The sequence below is a fragment of the Sceloporus occidentalis genome, unplaced genomic scaffold (genome assembly GCF_023333645.1).
Source record: "Sceloporus occidentalis isolate IW3139 unplaced genomic scaffold, rSceOcc1.0.p SCAF_2, whole genome shotgun sequence".
NCBI lineage: Eukaryota > Metazoa > Chordata > Lepidosauria > Squamata > Phrynosomatidae > Sceloporus > Sceloporus occidentalis.
The window spans coordinates 81,321,042-81,343,435 of record NW_028316982.1 but is presented as its reverse complement, the minus strand read 5'-3'; the positions used below and the strand labels follow the sequence as shown (position 1 = coordinate 81,343,435).

Below are 22,394 nucleotides of genomic sequence, written 5' to 3'. Positions count from 1 at the left end.
AACTTCAAGATGCTTTTTTTAAAAAATTGCATCCACATAATTTGCAAATGTGTTATTTAGCTTCATTGTTTCATTTTTAAAGAAATTACAGTTTTGAAAGAATGAGGAAGTTGATTGAACCATGATAGAAATTAGCTGTGCTATGCAAGCAAAGAGAAGTGATAATTAGGTATGTTTCAGAAACAAATGCTCTATCTATGAAAAATATGCTGCAGGCAAGTTGTAGAATAGATTAATAATGTTAATCAGGCATTCCAAGTTCAAGTTACAGCTAAAGCTGTAATAGCCAATTCTATATCTCCTAAAACCCCTTTGTCCCATGTGATTTTACTTCCAAATACTTTAAACAATTTTGAAGCATAAAAATCATAATTTAGAACATTATTTTAAAAAAGTAATTAATTGCAAGTACAAGCATGGCTATCTCAGAGAAAGTTAATGAGTACCATTATTGTTATAGTTGTTGTGCGCCTTCAAGTCATTTCCACCTTATGTGACTCTAAGGTGATCCTATCACAGGATTTTCTTGACAAAATCTGTTCAGAGATGGGTTTGATTGCTTTGCATTTCTCTGAGGCAGAAAGAATGTGACTTACCCAAGATCACCCACGGATTTTCATGGCTGACTGGAGATTTGAATTCTGGTGTTCAAGGTTGTATTAGAACACTCAAACCACTACACCACACTGGCTCAGTGTGTGGAAACATATCATACCATAATCAAAAGACATCTCTGAAGACTTTAGCAATTGCTATTACTCACCAATTTAGAAAGGGCTATGAAACCATTTCTAAGGATTTGGAGCTCCACCAGTGCATTCTTAGACAGCTAATCTACAAATGGTGAAGATTCAAGATCACAACATCTTTATCCAGAAATGTTTGCTCCACCAAAATCTCTCCAAGAATTATAGAGCTAAGTTCAATTGAAAATCCCAGCTAGAGTTGACCTGCTAAATCGATTGGACCTTGGTGAACAAATAGTTATGTACTGTAAGTCCCACTGATTCAAGGTAATCCTATATGAATTTAGAATTAAATTTAAGACTATTTTCTTGAATTAGATCCAAGAGTATTATTGTATCATATTACATACAATACTACTGCTGTATGATGGATGGCTTAAGCATTTCATTATATACATTCTTATTAAAAGTGCACTTTGAAGCTCCCAATTCACACAAAGCACACAACACAAAGTTCAGTTGGCATTTACACAGTGTTCAAAAAACAACTACAAATATTCCAGGGAAAATGGAGGGAAAATGGGGAAATATGCATATTGCCACAAAAGGAAATCATACAGTATTCACATGTAAAATAAAAGATGATGTTCAAAACTTGACTGAAACCCTAGATACCCTTTGTCTCTGGGTAGCAGAAGAGCAAGTACAAGAGCATTAACAGGTTTTAGTTTAGTTGTCTTGCTTTCTTTAGTCCTTAAAAACAACTGTGGTAAACATGTGCCCTTGTTTTTCAAAACCTCCATTTCAGGCATGCTAGGTGGGGGAAAAAACTGTATAAAATATTCTGAAAATGCACTGTTAGGTCATGCTTGAAGGTATGTGGTACTGCTACATTGCTGAAGCTAAGTAGGCTTCAGGGCTGGGATCAGAGGCCTAAAAAGTTACTTTTTTTGCACTCTAATACCTATGGCCATGCTAGTTTGTAGTCCAAAGAATCCCAACATATCAACCCTCTTCCAAGGTCTGGAGCCTGATTTCATACTAGTACTGTCCTGTACTCGTGCTGAAACAGACCAGAGTGCCAAATGTGCAGTAGCTGAAGGAACAAGCAGTGTCTGATAACAAACAGTCCAGATTCAGAAGCTGTAAATGAAAGCAGAGTCCAAGTGGGAGTAGCAAGATATCCGAGTCAAGAAACAGTCTAGGGTGATAAATCACAGGGTCATATCTTAGAGTAGACATAGACTTAGAAGAACCAAGTTTGCTTCCAGCAAACCAAGTGGGGAAAGCCCCCTAACTTATAAAGCCAGCTCACTCTCCCCATCCTGTTTGAAGACCATATTTCAAGACAGCCTCTTACTTTATCTGCATGGAAGGGATGATGGTTGAGCCAAATGCTGAAGCTTTCATCTTCCCTAAGGACTTGGAGTTGTCTTTCCTACTCCTTCCTCCTCTGGAGAATTCAAGTGGCTGTCAGACAGAACTGGAGGAGGGCACAGATGTGATAGGTCTGTTTCGTCTTTGGAAGCCAAACTCTCTGGAGTTTATCAAACGGGAGGAATTTCTCTTAAATTCGAATGAAAAGAACATGAGGCCAGAATGCATTCACTTAAAGTTGCTAGTTTAACGCAATTACATGAATGTGCATTGCGTTCGAACTGGCTTCCCATTGCCTGAAAATAGCATGCCATTGCCCGAATTTGCGTGTGGCAGTCTATCACGCAATAACATGAACCCACATAATTGCATTCGGACTGACTTTCCATTGCCTGAATTTGCATGTAGTGGGTTATCACGCAATAACGTTAAACCCCATGATTGCGTTCAGATTGCCATTGGATTATACTTCCAATTTCCCTTGTCTGATAAACTCCTCTGACAGTAGGAAAGTTGATTTGAAAAGACAGACAGACAGGCATAATGTATATTATTGCTGATATTTACACAGTTTGTGATATAGGACTTTTGTAGGAAATAGGTATCTAGACGTCTAGGTCCCTTAGAATATTAACAGAATTCATTTGGTGTTTGTTTTGGTAGCACAAGAGGGAAGCCCTGAAATCCACCAAGTATGTGGAGCTTGTCATTGTGGCTGATAATCGAGAGGTAAGCAAAATCTAAAATTAAACAGTAACTGATACTAATAAAATATGGTGACAAGGTGTTGTATAATATAAAATAGTATGTATTTTGCCTTTGGATTTTTGAGTGAGTGACACAGGATAAACAATTCCATGAGGCTCTCTATCCACTGATAAGGAAAATGCTTAGCCTAAATCCAAAGTAATGAAATTTCCTTATATTTGGCTTAGAATTAGATGAAAACAGTGAGCTAGTGGAGTTTTGTTGGGTTTTCCTCCCCATTTCTGTAAGTGGAAATGCACCTGTTCTTGTAGTTAGACATTTTTGTACAACTATTGTATTCATTGTATTTCCCCTTGTACGTATTTGCATACTAGGTGTCCACACCTAGGTACAACATACATGACAGGTAGAATAATGTTATTATTGAGTACTGGCTTTGCATGATAAATAGCATGTTCCACTCACTACCTCTCTGTGTCACAAGCAAGTTCATTTTTTTAATTCCTACTTGCATAATGGATTATACTGGAGAGGTGAGTTAGGGTCAGATATACCAGTGAAAGGACTTGCATGCAGAAGGTCCATGGCATCACCAGTTAAAAAGATATTAGGTAGCAAATTCAGGTAATATATCTCTCCCTCGGATGTTGTAGACCCATTAGACTAGATTGTCTGACTCAATATAACACTAGACTAGACTGTCAGGTCTAAGACAGTTTCCTATGTTCATCTCCACTGATTACCAGAATCAGAATCCTGCTCATCAGCTTAGAGATCATAACTGTGAACTCTTGTATATGCATGACATTAAATGAACACTAGAGTACTAATGAGCCGCTCAAATAAATCAAAGAGCAACTTAATCCAAAAGTTATCAGGTGAAACTATTTGTCTATGCAGGGAACAGATTTGGATTAAAGATGTACAGTCAAAATTAGAGAAAGGTCTTGAAGATATTTATGATTGTCTAAGACCACTAATTCATTTTTCCAAAAGAGACTTAGGTTTATGGTCCTTTGAGTCCAGTGTTTGTGGTTAGCTATTATTCAGAGATTAGAAAAATATAGTCTACATTACTAATAAATAATAATAAATAAAACTTTTATTTATATGCCACTTATTTGTAAGAAACAATCAAAGCGGCTTCCAACAATGCTGAGAAACTTTCTTGGTTTACTGTTGTTCCACATGTAAGAGCTGCAAATTATTATTGTAAATATGCTCATGAATTATGGTCACAGTTTTTGAGACTGTTGACCAGTCCCCTCAGATGTATTACCATACATGCCTATTTTAGGTACCCTTTATTTAATAGTGCTATCTATCTTCTTTATTGAAAAGTCCTCCAACAATTCCACTTTCTACATACTCACTACAGGATACTGCAGGTCCCTAATTTCTGCACTTCAACTGCCACCACACAGTGTGTAAGAACTAGAGAAGTAGCACACAAACATAGGTTCCTTATACCTAAAAGGAGTGAGGTGTAAAAGTAAAACACTTCACCTTTTTATTGCTAATTCATGTTAATGATCCATCCACTCACTAAGTTAGCACTAATGCTCACTAATCTGTCCACTCACTAATGCCACATGCTTTGCCCATCTTCACCAGATTTCTCTTGGCCCTGCCTACTATCCTATCCCTGCATGATGCTTGGAAATTGTAGTTTTACGGGGTGTATCCACATTACATAATTTTGGTGTTTTAAAACCACTTTAACTGTCATGTCCTATAGAATTCTGGGATTTGTAGTTTGGTAAGAGAATTCAGAACCTGATTGCTACAGTGCTATAGTTGGAGGGAAGTGCTCTAGGATTCCATAAGAAGGAGCAATGGCAATTAAAGTGGTATGAAATAGCTATAGTTTTACTGTGTGAGTGCACCCTCATACAACCACCAGAAATCTCTGGAGAAAGACTTGATGAGACAGAAGCTTTTAGTTAATATGTTGGTCATATTCACATTTTTAACAGTGACTTCCCTGTGCTTGATTTTCCATGGAACTGATGTTTCCAAAAATACCATCTGCAGATTTTATGAAATCCAGAATATTATCCTATAATCTCTTTAAGGATAATGGGTAATTTGGGGGACTAGAGAGAGAGATGGCAAGTGTTGACATAATCCCCTCCCACAAACTAGAAGCTATTTGGAGCACGTTTTTGTTAGTTTCTGTTACATTTATCACTGGCCTAGAAGCAACCAAATAATGATAGATTTGCATTCTTTTACATACAAACAGAAATACATACTGTATATCCTTCAACAGTCCTGATTTGGCAAGGACAGTCCTGATTAATCCTTTTTCATCCCACTTTTTCAGTAGCTTCTCTTTCCTCCTCCTGCTTTCCCCCTTTCTCCTCACCTTACTTCAGTAACTGCAAACTGAATTAAAAATGCAAAAGTAGTTTGCACTCAGTGAACTCAGCAAGAGGGAGAGGATATGAGGTCAGAATCTTGCCCTTCCCTGTACACTCAGGCAAAAATAAACTTCTGCAGCATCTCCTAGGATGTGTGTTCTTTCTTCCTCATACCATCTTGCCCACACTCTGATATTGCTTTCATACATGTCTCCTGGTTTTCAACTGTGAAATGTTGGAGGAAATGGGGTGTGTGTGTGTCTGTCTGTCTGTCCACACACACAAAGATTTCCTTCAACTGTTCATCAATTTAATGGATGTGAGTTTGGGATACTTAGGCCTAATATGCAATTGGCCCAAGAGGTCTGTCACAGGCCTGCCTAATCTGGGTCTGTGGTATTTGTTCTTCAGATGTAGTTTTGCCAGTTAGTGAATTAAGCAACATTGCCTATCATACATACTCATCTATAAGTCGAAAGATTTAAGCACAAAAATTGGCTCCAAAATTCTGGGTCAAGACGGTAATACTGTTCCAATGCCGAGACCATGAGTCTTGGACAAGCTGATGGGGAAGGGAGGAAGGAGAGAGAAAGGGAGAGAAATCAGAGGTTTGTGTCTTTTTTTTTGCAAGCCATGAGCCTTGAGAAAATTGGTGGGGAATGGAGGGAAGAGAAATAGGAGGTTTGTGCCCTCTTTTTGCAAGCCATGGACCTTGGGAAAGTTGGTGGGGAAGAGGGGTGCAGAGAGAGAAAAGAAGAGAAATTGGAGGTTTGTCTCTCCATTTTCCATGCCAAGACTGTGACCCTTAGGAGAGGTCCAAAGAGGGAGGGAGGTGGTGTTTTGTTTTCCCCTGTAGGTCCTTTGTTACATGCCTCTGAGTTTGTCCCTCGGCTTATCCATGGCTCATATCAAAATCCATGATTTTGGCCTCAAAACCTGCCTCGACTTATACATGAGGTCAACTTAGACCTGAGTATATACAGTAAATTGCTGAGAGTTTACAAAAGAGCTTGAAAAGAAATAGGAAAGGCAGAATATCGAAAGCCGCTCTAATTACTGAAGCAAAAATGAAAACCTTTGGGTTTTTTTAAATGACAGACTTTCTCTTTGGAAATCTTTGAACAAATAGCAGAATTGCTTTTTGTTTTTGTTTTTTTTATGTGGCACAGAGGCAGCTAAAATGAGAGCCATTCTCTCTACACAATACAAAGCATTCCGGTAAAACAGCTATATGGCATTTTGTGTATGCATGCATATATGCATGATTATTTCAAAAACTGCATCCTTTTGCATAATCTGTGCTGGTTTTTAAATGTTTGAGGGTTCTGTTGTTGGCAGTAGCACATTAAAAAAAATGATGCCAGTACTAATACCCTCTTTTAGAAGGTGAGTGACACCAGAATATAAAATACAATACAAATGGGGATGATTCATTGTTAACTTCAAGATTTGTTCTAGTTTCAGAGACAGGGCAGGGATGTGGAGAAAGTGAAGCTGAGGCTGATAGAAATGGCAAACTATGTGGATAAGGTAAAGCATTAATGATAATGTCTTGTGATATATATTGCAGTACATAAAGGGGCCGATAGCTATCATAAATCCATTAAATAATAATAATAATTTATATTTATGTTTCTCACCTGTCCCTGCGGATTGAGGCGGGATTACAATAGAAACAACATTACAAGATAAAAAACTACAATTTCATATAAAATACACTCAATAAAACAGTAAAACCGCTATCAATACAATACAATACAATCATCATTTAAAATACATATCTTTACAAACAGAAGTGGGATATTTCTAACTCTCTTATAGCAGATTGGGTGGATAGGCCTTCCGGAAGAGGTCCATCTTAAGTGCCTTCTTAAAGGCATCTAAGGTGGTAATGAGATGGCTCTCCTCTGGCAAGCCATTCCTTAATTTAGGAGCTACGGCAGTAAATGCCCTGTGGAAAGTTGTTGTTAACCTAGTGTTTACATACTCTAATAAGTTCTTCCCGGTTGTTCTGAGAGTGCAGGGCGGATTGTGTAGGGAGACGCGTTCCCTCAAGTAAGTTGGACCCAAGCCATGTAGGGCTTTAAATGTAATAACCAACACTTTGCTGCATTTTAATGGGGAATAAACTTACAGGCTGAGTCCTGTAAGGTGGCTAATGTCAGATGCTTGCTGTCCAGGCTCAATGCTGTGTAGGAAAGAAGGGAGAACATCCAAAGGTTGATGGAGCCCCGTTATGCAAGGCAAGACACATACAAAAATTTTCCCAGGACCATGTAAAAGTCAACAGCATAGTCAGAATCTGTATTCTTTTGGTAAATTGGTCTTATCTGAAGTGCAGAAATAATAATAAATAAATAATAAATAAAACTTTTATTTTTATCCTGCTTTTTTGCGATGAGAAAATCAAAGCGGTTCACAATACATAGCTGCATGCTATGGAATTCTGGGATTTGTAATTTGTTGTGGTACCAGAGTTCTCTGTCAAAGGTTAAAGGTCTCACAAAACTACAAATCCCAGAATTCCACAGCATTGAGCCATGGCAGTGAAAGCTGCATTATTTCTGCAGTGCAGATTAGACCAACATTACAAAAAACGCTAAACGTATAACATCAATAATAATAATTATAATAATAGAGTTTATTTATATCTTCCCACCTCTCCCAATTGGATCGAGGCAGGATCACAGCAGAGTTTTAAAAATACAATTAAAACATGACAATATTATTACCACACAAGTTAAAACCGCAGTTAAAAACATAAAATCAACAATGATGGGGTCAGATGCTCTCGTTCCATACGGAAACAGTCTGTAATTCATAGAAGGTCAGGTGGGTATGCACGTCAAAAAAGCTCTGCCTCTGGACCGCCCCACCCACCCCCACCCCCCGCAGAAATGAAAAAAAAACCCATGCATATTAAGCCCTATTGGCTTGAATGGGGGCATGCTCCCATGGGGGTGTGCCATGGGTGTGCGCCCCATTTAACTCCCTCCATTCAGTCCCCATGGATATTCAAGGGGCGTGGATCCAAAGTCCGCGAGAATGGAGGGAGCATGGTACGACTCTATGTACCTTCATTTTCCTGTTGACTTAAAACAAATTGTAGGCAGCTTCTAGCTATGTTAAAATGCTTCTTCATTCTAGTCATTTTCTGTGCCCAAGAATAGACAATGATTTACTGATCAAATCAAGTCTTGAGTTGTGTGTTATGCTTTGCATTTTCATCCCTGTGCATGGGTATGGAAAGGGAAGCAAGGGCATGGCTCCATCCACTACCTACTTGGCATACCTGTTGTTTATTCAAAGACCATCAGACATCCTTAGCTTAGGTGTTAAATCCAATATACACAGACACAATCTATCTACTATGCTCCTAGCAGGCCAGCCATCAATTGTTTAAGCACATTGGATTTTATACATGTATGATGTGGTGCTAGAGAAGAGTGCTGAGGATACCAAAAGAATGAATAAATGGGTCCATGAACAGATCAAGCCTGAAATACCTCTAGAAGCCAAGATGATCAAATTGAGACTGTCATACTTTGGCCACATCCTGAGAAGGCATGATTCAGGGACGTAGCCAAAGGGGGGGAGGTGTCTGTGGAGTCCAGACACCCCCTCCTTCCGTTAGATACAATGAATGGTGCATGCCACTGCACCGCCACGCCCAAGCCCCATTATAATGGTGGCACTTAATCTGGACCCCCCCTTCCCAAAATCCTGGCTACGTCCCTGCATGATTCCTTAGAAAAGACAATAATACTGGGAAAAAGAGGAAGACTGCACACCAGATGGCTAGATTCAATGAGAGACACCATGAGCATGAGCCTGCAAAACTTAAGCAGAGCAGTAGAAAACAGGGAGACTTGGGGGCTCAACAGACCAGCATTAATTCAAGCATGGTGAGAGCGTAATATACACATGGCAGCTGCCCCAACTCTGCCCCCATGCAACCCTCATGATGCCCGCCTGACTAGACAGCAGGTGGCATCATGGCATCTTCAGCGCAGCTTTTACATGCGCTCTGCTAAAGAAGTGGTGAAGAGCCACCACCATGGTGGCTAGGGCGCCCTTTCCACAGTGCAAGAAGGAGCCACTTTTTGTGGCCTCTTTTTGCACCACAGAAATGCCAAATTGGGCCATGGCATGTAGTTGCCACAGCCCTGATCCGGCAAGGAAAGGGGCGGCATGGAGCCGCGTCTTAGGGGCCATCTGTTGAGCCCCTTGGAGATGTCTGATCAACAGGATTGCCATGAATTGAGGTCAACTCAAGGGCAGTTAACAACAACATCCCATCATATGTTGCATTATGCATGGCAGTCCAAGCCGCTTTGATTGTCTTGTCACAGAAAAGCGGGATATAAATAAAAGTTTTATTTATTTATTATTATTACTGAAGGCTGGATTGCCACACTGGGGAGCATGATCCAATTTCCCCACCACATATAGACAAAAAATGAGGTCTATCTTCTAAACTATTTTGCACATATGTATTTTCATCTCATTTATGAAGAAAATTTTAATAAATCCACCCAGGAAATATCTAGCATGCTGATTTTGCTTTCTTATCAGTTCTATAGGCCATTAAATATTCGAATAGCCTTGGTTGGAGTGGAGATCTGGAATGATGCGGACAAGTGCCCAATAACTCAAGACCCTTTCACCAGCCTCCATGAATTTCTGGACTGGAGGAAGCTGAAACTACTACCTCGTAAACCTCATGACAATGCACAACTAGTGAGGTATGGCCACCAGTGTAAGAACTGAACAATGAGACAAGGTTTTGTAATCCAACAAATGTTATACAGAATTCTAGCTGTAATTGAAAGCTTAATTGAGATGCTCTTTAGTAGGACAAGCAAGATGTTTGTGGACAAAGGGAATCTAGGGAGAATTCAGTGCAACCACACAGAAAGATTGCATTCCTATCCACTGGAGGAAACCAGTGCTTGGGATATATTTAATTTTGTCCCCTTGTCTCTTCCTTTTTCTCTGTCTAGCTGGAGGTTTTGTAGGATCATTAGCATTGTGAGGCTAGTGCATGAGGATTGGAAAAACAGACTTTCAGTGTCAGATTGCAGCAACATGCTTGTAGGAAAGAATACAACATAACTTGAGCTGGGAAAAAGTGGGATTCTGCTCTAGCCTATCCTACTAGGAAAGGTAAACAGAAGCTGCCTCCAAAATCCCTTACTGAGCACTAGAAATTATTTAAAAGAAGCAGAAGCAGAGGCTGATGACAGAAAATTCATTTTGGAATCAGCCTTCAAATGGCTCTAAAAGGTTCAAACTAGTTTTGCTTAAGTATGGAAGGCTTACCTGTTCTAGATGTTTTATATGTTTCATACGTGCATATTTTGAGCTCTGAATAAAAAGCCTGCTGAAATAAACTTTTCAGTGGTGTAGGAACTTATCCCTGTTCTTTCCATGTTATTTCTGCCTCTGCTTACAAATTTTCTGTTAAAGAAGTCATGTTCGAAAACACATTTACTTTGTTAACTGAGGTACATTTGTTAAAAAAAAAAACACCTCATCTAGCCTTTCACTTATTTAGGGAAAAGTAAATTGATGCATTCGACTCTTTAAGAGAAGTAAAAAGAATATAAAAGACCTGAGTCACAAGACAAGCAACAAACTGAGTTGGAGTGTGTGTGTGTGTGTGTGTGAGAGAGAGAGAGAGAGAGAGAGAGAGAGAGAGAGTGAAAGAGAGAGGGGGGAGGGAGGGAGGGAGGGAGAGCATAAATAAAAAGTATATATTTACAATAAAGCTATATGAAAAGTTAATGATCTATAATAAATACATGACTCATGCAGTTTTATAATAATGCTAAAGACTTGATATTATACATGTGAAGGTCAGTTTGGCATCAGTCACTGATGACTGATGGCAATTGGTATAAACAAGCCCATAAAAACTTGTCAGTCTTCAAATTGTGAATGCTTCTTTTTATCCTTCTTTTCTGTTCTTCCATTAGTGGGGTCTATTTCCAAGGTACTACCATTGGCATGGCACCTATAATGAGCATGTGTACTGCAGAACAGTCTGGAGGTATTGTTATGGTAAGTTCTGTCAGTACAAAGTTTCCTCTTAAATGGGCCTGGCATGGTGAGAGGGCAGGGATGAATCTGCCTTCAAAATCTACCCTTGCTGTCTTACCGTTTCTGCTGGTCTTATTTGAAGACATTATGAGAAGTCAACATTTGTTAAAGAAAAGCTAGCCTTCAAATTAAATAAAATACTTTAGGGTTTTTTTGTTTGTTTTTTTAAAAAATCTATTATGAATGTTGCATCAGAATCAAAACAGACTGACAGCATTTGGGGGGGGGGTAGGGGGTGGAATATGAATTTGACATTTGCCTTTGCCTTTCTGTGCTTGTTGTAAAATCATGAGGTACAGTGCGTTGGCTGTGAACCAGAAAGATATAATTATAAATTTTCTTACCAAATTGCTTATTTTACAAATGACCAGTAGTGCAATTTTGTTATAATGCCAGGTGACAAAGCCAAATATGAAGTAGTAACTGGAACAAAACATTCATACTAGATCCTTATGTTTGGTAAAATATATTTATGTCCTCGTTTGTGTTTCCTTTCCCAAAAGAGATGTAAAAAATACAACTCTGTGTTAGTTTCTACTAACCAAGGGGTTGTACAGACTGGCGTTTAAATGCCACCCCTTTTTGCTGTGCAGCGTTACCGCAGAAACCAAACAGAGCTCCTTTTGCCCTTACGACGTCGCTTCCTTGCTGAGACATGTGGGCGCTCAGACGCTGAATAGTGGCGCCACCGGCACATAGTAGGGTTTGGGACTGTGCAGTTAGTGCACGGTCCCAAGCCCTACTATTGCCGCCAGGACATCACGTTCTGGTGTTGTGTATCGGGCCAAAGAAACCCTGCTTTGCACAGGTTAAAATAGCCCTTTGTTTGAGACACTGAAGCTTTCAAGGAAAACGTTGGACATTTTCTGCCTGCCCTATCTAAGTGAAGCTTAGCTGCTCAGACCCCTTGGGATGCCCTTTGCTATGGTGTACTGTAGCCCCTTGTGGGAGAATTCATCCTACTCAGTGAAGTTGAACTTCCCAAAAGTAGAAAGAGCACTCTTGGTAATTTTGTCTATAGTGAGCTTATCGCACACACTTTTGTCTCTATTCTGGACACGGGCAGGGAATGTGAATGGCCAAGTGAAAACAGAGTTTATTGCATGCTAAAGTGTCAGGAAGGCATCCCCATGACATCACCGACCCTAACCTGTCCCTGAGCCGGGCTGAGGCCTGTGAATTTTGCTCAGCCGGAAAGCTTTCTTGCACAGCTGGAATCTTTCTGGTTGAGCAAAATTCACACACCTCCCCCCGCTCAGGGATGGGTTAGGGTCGGATGCCTTGCTGACAGTTTAACATGAGATAAACTTCATTTTCACTTGGCCATGCTCATTCCCTGCCCGTGCCCAGAATGGAGATAAAAGTGTGTGCGATAAGCTCAGATTACTCCTCTTTGTCTGCAAACTGTATTGACTAGAAAACTTTACACAAGGAATTCTGCCACCTATTGACTGCAGACTGTATTGTAGCTTCCAACATATTGGCTCATTTAAATGAATTAAATTTAATGAATTTGTTTCTCCTGTGATTTTTTGGTCTTGGAGCTGTGCTTCTGAGAATCACCCAACAAACACCCTTTCTGTTATTATAGCTAAGAATTTTCCACTTCTAACAAATACAATATAATAGTGCATTTCAAGCTTGTATTGGTTTTATAAGGGCCAATTCAGATCCTTAATATATCTAGGGACTGAACGGGATTGTTACAGCAATCTTCATTTTATATGGCATCTGATTTATTTGTTCCCTTTGGAGGAGGTGAAAAATCATGTTAAACTATTTTGAATATTTGGCAGTGTGGCATATACTACCACTAAATCAGATTAGATTAGTTTGAATAATGAAAGTATATGAAGCATTATTTATTTCCATCTTAAAACTAAAGCAAAACAATGCATAGTATATAATAACACCTCCAAAAGACAAAGTAAGGAAACTATTAATCTAAAAAAAAAGCTTAAACACAATAGCATCATAATGCAACAACAGCTGAGGGTCGTATTGTAAAAAGGCTTGGAGAAATAAAACAGTCTTTTCTAATGATTCTAAAAGGAATGCCAGCTGATTTTTCATTGGGTTCAGTGCTGTGCTGTATCTTGGGCATACAACTGAAAGGGCCATTTGGTGTATATTCACCCATTATGTTTCAGAAAGTGGGAGATGAAATCTGAAATAGGGCTTAAGGAAAGGAAAAAAACTTGCTGGGCAAACTCCTGTAGAGAATGATTATTCCTTGTTCTGATTCCAAGCCAATTGAGGATTACAACAGTGATACATTTAACCATTAACAGATCATAACAGAAAGTGCAAAAAGTTGTGCAGTTAAGATTATGGATTACGGCTGTAACCTTTAAAAAGAACTCAGTAAGTGCTTCTGTTAAGAATATTTTAAGAATAAAAGGATCAGTAAACAAGATTACAGATTTAAGAGAAATGATAAACCCCTGATTTAAACTCTGGAGACAAATTCACCTCTGATGCCAACATGCCAATATCGCAGTCTGAAACCTCTTATCTCCCTACTTTTCACCTGATGGAGTCTCTGCTGGAAATTGTCAGTGATCCCCCCATGTCTTGTTGTTTTAAAGGAAGCCATGGCCACTTTAAGTGAAATAGCAAGAAGAATGCCCTAATACCTAAATGGCCTAGGACATTGAACTCTTGAACTTGCTAAGCTCAAATGCAGTAATGATGACAGCATCCCAAAGAACGAAAAGTTATTCTTTAGGGACTACAAATCCTAGACTCTCCAGTCAGCATAGTCAGTGGACATGAAGGGTACAAATCCTGAGAATTGGTCCCTCCCCAAAATAACTTTTCCAATCTCTGATATGGCTATTCATTGAAAGATAACATTGAGACCTAGAGTGAGTTTGTGATTGTCAGCTACCATCCCTAGCCAGTGTCTATTGCTCCAGAAGGTAGCCTGGTCATTTGCATCCCTTTTCAGTAGATACTTTTATGTTTTATACTAAAATATATAACTACTTTTGAACTCCTATACTACGTACATTTTTTGAGAAACATCATATTTCCAAACCTTCTGTCTGACTGATTTTTTGGCTTTGAGATCTTTAACTCCATGTTCTTGTCCAGGAGAAATCCTATTGTGGCCTAGGAATGTGTGATCATTTAAAGTCCTTTTTCTCCTGCTTGGTGGGTGCCTTACCATGTTCTAGGAATGCATCTTACTGCTAGCAATTGGAGTTAGGCATCAGTAATAAAAAATAATTTAGTAACTTGTTGCTTTTTAATAAAGTCCTTTCTGGATTCATTCCCAAAATGCTAAGTCTGGTTTCCCCTTCCAGGGAACTTTCCAGAGACAATCTACTTTCTTAACCAAAACCCCAAACTTACCTATATTATTTTGGCAAAGGTGCTAAATAAAAGGTTTTTCTTCATACCATCTTTATTAAAATTCTAGTAATCTCTAAACTGTTTCTATCTCTTTCCAAATAAGCTAATTTCCTGCCATGTACAGTATATAACAGTTATCTTCTTCAGAACAGTTAAGGCCACCATTTTGTTGACCATTCTTTTATTAATGGCCCTTTTCCATATTCACAATACTTGGCATACAACAAACCTGGCTTCTACTAACATATGGAATAAAATGATTTCTTTATGATTTGAATATAACTCATTCAAATTTGCCCAGAGAAAAGCTTTAGGACCAAGAATCAATTTAGTCATCAGTATCTTATTAATCATCTATTGTAACCAGGCTCTTTTTATTTTCTTGGAACCCTACCAATGATGAATAAAATTCCCCTTTTCCTATGCATACTTCCAACATTATTTCCACAGATCTTTGATATATAATGAACTGAGTACCATTTCATCTTGATTTCATAACTGTGTTCCTTCTGTGCAGAACACAATATTTATTGGTCCTGTTTTCTGCCCTGTATGTATTTCTAAATATTGAAGTTTCAACCTAAAGCTTCTACCCACATTTTAAAGATGTAATCAGTACTTTGTGTTTTGTCCAACTGTAATAAAACATAAAATAAATGTTTTCAAAACAGTGCACTCATGTACAGTGATTCTTAGCCTCTGGAACAGAAAGAATGTTTGCACATGTGTGGGAGCGCAGAAGTGACTGTGGAAGTTTCTGTAGACAGAATGATACTTGTCACAGTGCACAGCCACAGCAGTCAAGCCAGCCCAAACCCCACACTAATACTGTGATGCCTTCTTCTTTCCTGTGCAGTCTCTCCTATGGCTGTTGGTAATGCCAGCCTTTATCAGGAGATGTGTGCTATAATTCTATCATGGTGAATTATTTGTCAAAACAACTTTCTTTCTTTCTTAGAATATCCGTTAGACTCATTCTTCATCATAAAAATGTTTAACTGTAAAAGATTCATGTAGCTGCTGCCATATTTCTTCCATTATTTCCAAGCACTGACGGTGTGCTTTTACTGTATTATTTTATCAATATATTTACTGATTCACCAACACCCTAACAGCTTGTGCTAAACAGAATAAAAGTTCACAAATGTTCAAGGTTGCAGATAATGTATTTAGTAACAAGGCATGTTGTTGTGTGCCTTCAAGTGTTTTCTGACTTATGGTGACCCTAAAGAGAAGCTGTCATAGAATTTTCTTGGCAAGATTTGTTCAGAGGAGGCTTGCCATTGCCTTCCCCTAAGGCTGAGAGTGTGTGACTTGCCTGAAGTCATCCAGTGGGTTTATATACCCAATGGGGAAATTGCACCCTGGTCTCCAGAGTCGTAGTCCAACACTCAAACCACTACTCCACACTGGCTTTCAAGATACAGCTACAGTATTACATTCAGAATTCTGCTTCGTTTCATTAATATTGACTTTTGGAAAACAATCGCAATAATGCACATAATAGAGTCTTAAAGTAAGAGATTTCCAAATATCTTTCCCAAGCACTGTTATAGCAATCTAACTGCAAATACAATCTGACAACATAGTAATATAGGTATATATCCCCCCTTATTTTTCATGTGTCCTGATATGATATTCTCTACCCTATATTTTTACTTTCCTAAATAAATGTGCTTACCATTCAGTTTCAATCTAGGAAAGAACTGACTATTGGTAATTATTAGCCATTTAAACTCTTCCAAAAAAGGGAGGTTTAAGAGAGGAGATTCTATTAGGATCATACTTGTTTTTCTTCATTCAACTGTTGTAATAATTTATATAAAGTTCCTTTGTGCTGTCTGTAAATATCCAAATGTCATAGAGGTCATTGTTTCAAAACATAAAACCTTGTTACGTGTTTGTCACTTTTGTTCCTCCTGGGTATTTCATAGTTAAGTGTATTTTTACAGATGTTACATTAGACTGTGGATATTAATAAAGTTAGGAGGGAAGAATGATAGAACACTTTGGCTGTACTTCATAAACTGAGTCAGAATACTTGGATTCAGGCCAGTATAGTTTTGTAGAATTCTGTAAAATGAACAGTCCAGCTGTAAAACACACCGGACAAACTAGCAAGTCATATTGAGGACAAAGCATGCTGATAGTTGTGCCAGTACATGGTTGTAAACCTGCTCCAATGTCAATAGTGCAGCAATTGTACGCTATCAGTACAGGCACTTACAATGGTATTGTAATTAGAATTCTATTGTGTGGTGCAAAGTAGAGAGATTACATTTGCTTAGACTTTCATTTAGTTACTGTCAGTCAGGACACATGTTAACAGCCAAGCTGAACTTAGGTTTATGCTCTGTTGCAGCAGAGGTGGGACAGGCAGCAATCAGCAGAGGAAATAATTTGGAAAAGTAAAGTACCAGCCAGAAGCAACACAAGCCTGGCACTTGGAATTAGTTGGAAAGAAGGTGTTATGACAATTTCTGCCACAAATGCCATTTGCGCATCCAACACTAAGGCTGGGATTTTTAATATGGTTCTTCAGAGGGAGGGAAGCTTTTCCAGAGCATGTTTGATAACTGCTAACCACTATATCCAGTCTATTACCATTCTCATAAAATGATACAGAACATTCTTAATCTTAGATTAAAACGATAGCAGAATGCAATGTCATCAAACTATTGATGATACCTCAAACTAAGAGACTTATCGCATGAGAAAACACAGCAGAAACATAGCCAGAAAGTAGTGCCTTTCTCTGTGCGTTACTGCATGATATCGTAGTGTTCCATTTCTCTTCCCATGGGAGACATTCATAAAAGTGTGTCTTTTGTCAAATGGATTTTTCCAACTAAAAAAAGACACACTTTTACAACTGTCTCCCATGGGAAGAGAACTGAAGCACTGCGATGATAGACAGTAAGGTACAGAGAAAGCCACTACTCTCTAGCTGTGTTTGTGTTTTGTTTCTTGTGATAAGGCTCGAAGTTCTTTCATAGTCTAAATCAGTGGTTTCATATACAGTGACAATAAATGCTTCTCTTTGTGTGTGCGCACACCTATGTGCCCACATAGCTCTAAGGTGGTAATACCTAAAACACCTGAGATTTGACATGGACACTAAGCATGTACACAAGGTTATTTTGCTTTTAAATTGGTTTAATTAATTTCAGTTAATTGGATGCTATCATCTGACGCTTCATGCCAGATCCTCTCATGATTCTACTCCGTGCTTTTATATCAATAATAAAAGAGAATGTGTGTCTCTTCTCATGATAAAAAATGCTGGTTTATAAAATCATTAATTGCCTTGTTCCATCTCTGGGAGTATCCCAGCTTTTATTTTATGACCACACTGAATTAAAATAACATTCAAAATAAAATATGTCTGATAACATAAAATGTTACTGGTGCTCAGTTTGCCTCTTTAAAATATTCCAATTTTAAAGTAACAGGGCTATACCCTTCCACGTGTTGTTAGGCTGCAGCTCTCATCATACTTCACCACTATTACTAGGGTTTGAATCCTGACTCAGCCATCTAAACCTACTGGGTGACCTTGGGCAAGTCACACTCTCAGCCTCAGAAGATGGTAATGGCATACCTCCTCTGAAGAAACATGCCAAGACATGATAGGTTCTCCTTAGGGTTGCCATAAGTCATAAATGGCTTGACGGCATACAACAACATTAGGCTGGTGGGTTTTGAAGTCTATCAACCTCTGGAGGAACACAATTTGCATATTGTTGTTTTATTTCTGATGATGGAAACTTCTGTTGCAGTCTTTCCTCCACCATCCAGTGGCACTAGGAGGCCAAAGTAAGGGCTGTAGGGCTGGACCACTGGGTTCATCAGGAGAGTGAGAGGAACAAACAATAAGTGTGTGTGTGTGTGTGTGTAATAGAAAAAAATATGTGGGGGCAGGAAACTGGGGACATCTGACCCCAGAGACCCCTCAAAATGTCAAAGAAGTTCTGCTGACCACTATCCATGTCAACAAGAAAACAAAATAATAGGCCAGCAGTGCAGCTGAGGAACTTATATTCTGTTCTGTTAGTCCTCCCACATTTACCTTTTGCCCTGGCTAACACTGCAGTTCTTCCTCCATGAATTTTCCCTCCACCTTACCCATCTGATTTTTTCTGCTTGATGTTACAATTTGGTATATTGTACTATGCTCAAAAAAGATTAGCAATCACTTCCTATTTCTTGTTTATAGATGGCCACCTGTAATTGCAAAGAGATTGCTTTTCAGTGACATTGAAAGAGGGCTTGTTTGTTTTACAAGAATAACTCAGCCCTACTATCTTGCAGATTTTCAGTTTTAGAAGTTCAGTTCAGTTTTAGAAGTTCCAGAAAATCAACTTGCAATTTGTTAAAACACAGGTTTCAGATTAGGCTGAAATGGAAGTGGGAGGGGAGGTTTCTTTAAACATTTTCACCATGCTGAACGTTCCTTTTGGTGATGTTTTGGAGAGGCCCACAAATGGAAAGCCAGTGTGGCGTAGTGGTTTGAGTGTTGGACTACCACCCTGGAGACCAGGGTTTGATTCCCAGCACAGCCATGAAACCTGCTGAGTGACCTTAAGCAAGTCACATGCTCTCAGTCTCAGGAGAAAGCAATGGCAAACCACCTTTGACCAAATCTTGCCAAGAAAACCCCATGGCAGGTTTGCCTTAGAGTTGCCATAAACTGGGACTGACTTGAATGCACACAACAACAGACAAACAAATGGGGAAGGAAATGTTAGTGCATTCTCTAAGGTTTCAGTAAAGGGAATCTGTTCTCATATTATCATGGCCTCACAATGCAGCACAGGAGAACTAGAAAGATCAACCAGTCGCCTCAGCAACCCAAGGTTCTCACTACCACTCATGACAGTGACAGTATCTTATTGCTGTCAGTGGTCATGTAACCTAGCCACATCTGATTGGATTTGAACTATGATGGTATCATTTTATTCTCTGTGTAATACACAATTGGATTTCTTCTTGCAGTGAACAAAAAGAGGGTATACCCAAAAAGAAGGGAGAGACCAGGCAAAGCAGCTGTGAATAATCATTAAAAAATTCAAAAAGATACATTTGTGTTTTTCTCTCAAGGGACATTTAGTGTCCCTCTGAAAACCCTCAAATGAAAATATGGCACAACCTAATTTACTCAAAGTTATTAAACATCATGCAGGCCTTGATTAATGTAAATTCATTCAGATTACCAAATAATGCTTCCTTTTATGAACTGATTGAATCATCCTTTCCATTTGTCTTTTACTTGACAGTTTAATTATTCATAATATCCGCAGAAGTTCCTTTACTGAAAAAAAAATCAAGCCAGTAATTTTTTCAGGGATTCATTTCTTCTTCTTCTTCTTCTTCTTCTTCTTCTTCTTCTTCTTCTTTACTTCAGGTTTTAAACCACTGAAACTCTAAGCCTTTCCTCTCAGTATCCATCAGCGTGCTTGAGAGGGTATGAACAGAAGTTATTTTAGATGAATACATTCATATCTGCTTTTTAGAAAAAACAGATGTACATAGTAATTCCATTTACTTGGCTGATAAAGAGGCGATCACCCATTTATATTGCATGTTTTATGCATTTTTCTTTTCTGAAAAAACTTTTATAAGGAGGTCAGTTTTGCAAAAGAAATGGATGGTTGGCACAGAAAACATTGTAGAAAGCTTGCTCTTTAAATATTTGAGCCAAGATGTCAGCTAGTGAAATGAGTTTCTGCAGGAATATATTTGTTCAGGAAAACGAAAGACTGCCACCATTATTCTTATTGATGACATAGATTTCTCAGGACTTATCCAATGAATTATCACAATAGTTATATTACTATACTAGTACCAAGGAGAACACAAGCTTTCTCCCATCCTTTGTGTTGAATGCAAACCTATGTATAGTCGGCCCATTGTCTCGACACACCACCGTTAACTTAGTTTAGGGTTGATTCTCTTTTATTTCTCTAGAGTTGATGAATGGCATTTGAATATGTGAAGCGATCCCTTGAAAAGCACTGCATTGAGGGGACAGGAAAATTCAGTCGCTGGTGGCCCTTTTACATAATCAACTCATCACCTGATTTTGTATTCACCAGTGATATAGATCCATATGTTAAGAGGATATATAGTCTGTGTTGCAGACATGTTTTCTGTAGGCAGGAACAGGTAGCTGGACCAGATAAATAACTATATAAATAAAGCAACTAGCTGGGTGGATCTCAAACATGTTAGGAAAGTTCTATGCAATGAGCTATCTGAGTATTGTGACTTTTAACAATGTTGATGCAAGAGCTCTTTTTTCATACTTTGTATTCCCATATCTGAGATTTGTAAATCTGCATGAAGAGCCACTTACATGGAAACAACTTTACTTGCAGTACTTTCTTTCTGTGAGTCCCTGCCAAGTAGTGCAGACACCTAGTTCCTTTCCCCTTCATCTATGCTTAAAAAAAAAAAAGAATAGAGCAATCAGGCAAATAGCAGGCAGTTTTTAAAAAACCACTACTCTTGCCACATGCCAGATCCAAAACAACTGAAGGCTTATAAGCTTGGGTGCATATGAGTATGTTAGACATATTTCAAACATCCATGTTATGGTAATATTGTTATTAGGGGAACAAAAATGGCACCCAAAATATCTGTGCAAGCTTTTAAGACTTCCAAGTTCCTTTATCAGGCAAAGATGTTTGAAAAATCGTGCAGGGGAAGTAGGGATGGGAGTAAGAAACCAATTTCATCTGAGAATCATAGCATTATGAGATTTTATGTGTTTGGCTTCTCAGTCAGATATTTGGGTATTATGTTTCACACTGAAATAGCCATAGGCTTACTAGGAACAGGAAAAACAGCAAAAAACATTGGACTTGTATTCTCCATTTTAAAACAACCCCCTTGAAACCTCAAGACTGTTTGTGAAGTCAAAGGCTTTCATGGCCAGCATCCATAGTTTTTTGTGGGATTTTCGGGCTATGTGGCCATGTTCTAGAAGAGTTTATTCCTGACGTTTCTGAGTCAGCTGGAAAAATCAGCAGTAGAATAATGTTATAAACCATCCTGGGCATAAAATACTGTTTGATAACACTGAAATTCTGGACCATGCCAACAACTATCAGGTCAGAGTGCACAGGGAAGCCATTGAAATCCATAAATATCTGGATAATTTCAACTGGAAGGAAGAAACCCTAAAGTGAACAAAGTTTGGCTACCAGTCCTGAAAAAACAGCAAAATGAGGACTCAGCAAATGCAAATGAGAAACCACACAGGGTCAGGGTCTTTCCCATCAGATAATGATCACCAATTAGCAGACACAAATCCTCTTTGCATATCCTCCCACCCTGAGCCCCTGCCATCAACAACAGAACAATACACAGATTAACATGAAATTCCTCCCTACCCAGTCACACAGAATTTATATATCCAGCTCTATGCCAACATTCTCTGAAGATGCCAGTCACAGCTGCTGGCAAAACGTCAGGAATAAACTCTTCTTGAACATGGCCACATATCCCGAAAAACCCACAAAAAACTCAAGACTGTTTCTATCTAGTCTAATATGTTAGACTGCTCTCTCTTAATATTTATACTGATGGGATTAACTCTGTCCATTCCTCTGTGTGTTTTCTTCTTTGAGGATCATTCAGGTAGCCCTTTGGGAGCAGCAGTAACTTTGGCTCATGAGCTGGGCCATAACTTTGGAATGAACCATGATACACTGGAAAGGGGCTGTAACTGCAAAGCATCTACAGACAAAGGGGGCTGCATCATGAACCCTTCAACAGGGTAAGTGAAAGTCTGAAACAG

The 22,394-nt window shown here is 38.8% G+C and overlaps 1 protein-coding gene across 1 annotated transcript in view; it reads left to right on the top strand.

The window, feature by feature from the left end:
- ADAM12 (ADAM metallopeptidase domain 12) overlaps positions 1-22,394 on the top strand; it is a 297,265-nt gene that overhangs the window by 194,017 nt on the left and 80,854 nt on the right. The window contains exons 7-11 of the mRNA XM_089510130.1: positions 2,727-2,792; positions 6,593-6,664; positions 9,710-9,879; positions 11,113-11,197; positions 22,225-22,373. Coding sequence (XP_089366256.1) covers positions 2,727-2,792; positions 6,593-6,664; positions 9,710-9,879; positions 11,113-11,197; positions 22,225-22,373 — 542 coding nt within the window. The remainder of the gene's footprint in view (positions 1-2,726; positions 2,793-6,592; positions 6,665-9,709; positions 9,880-11,112; positions 11,198-22,224; positions 22,374-22,394) is intronic.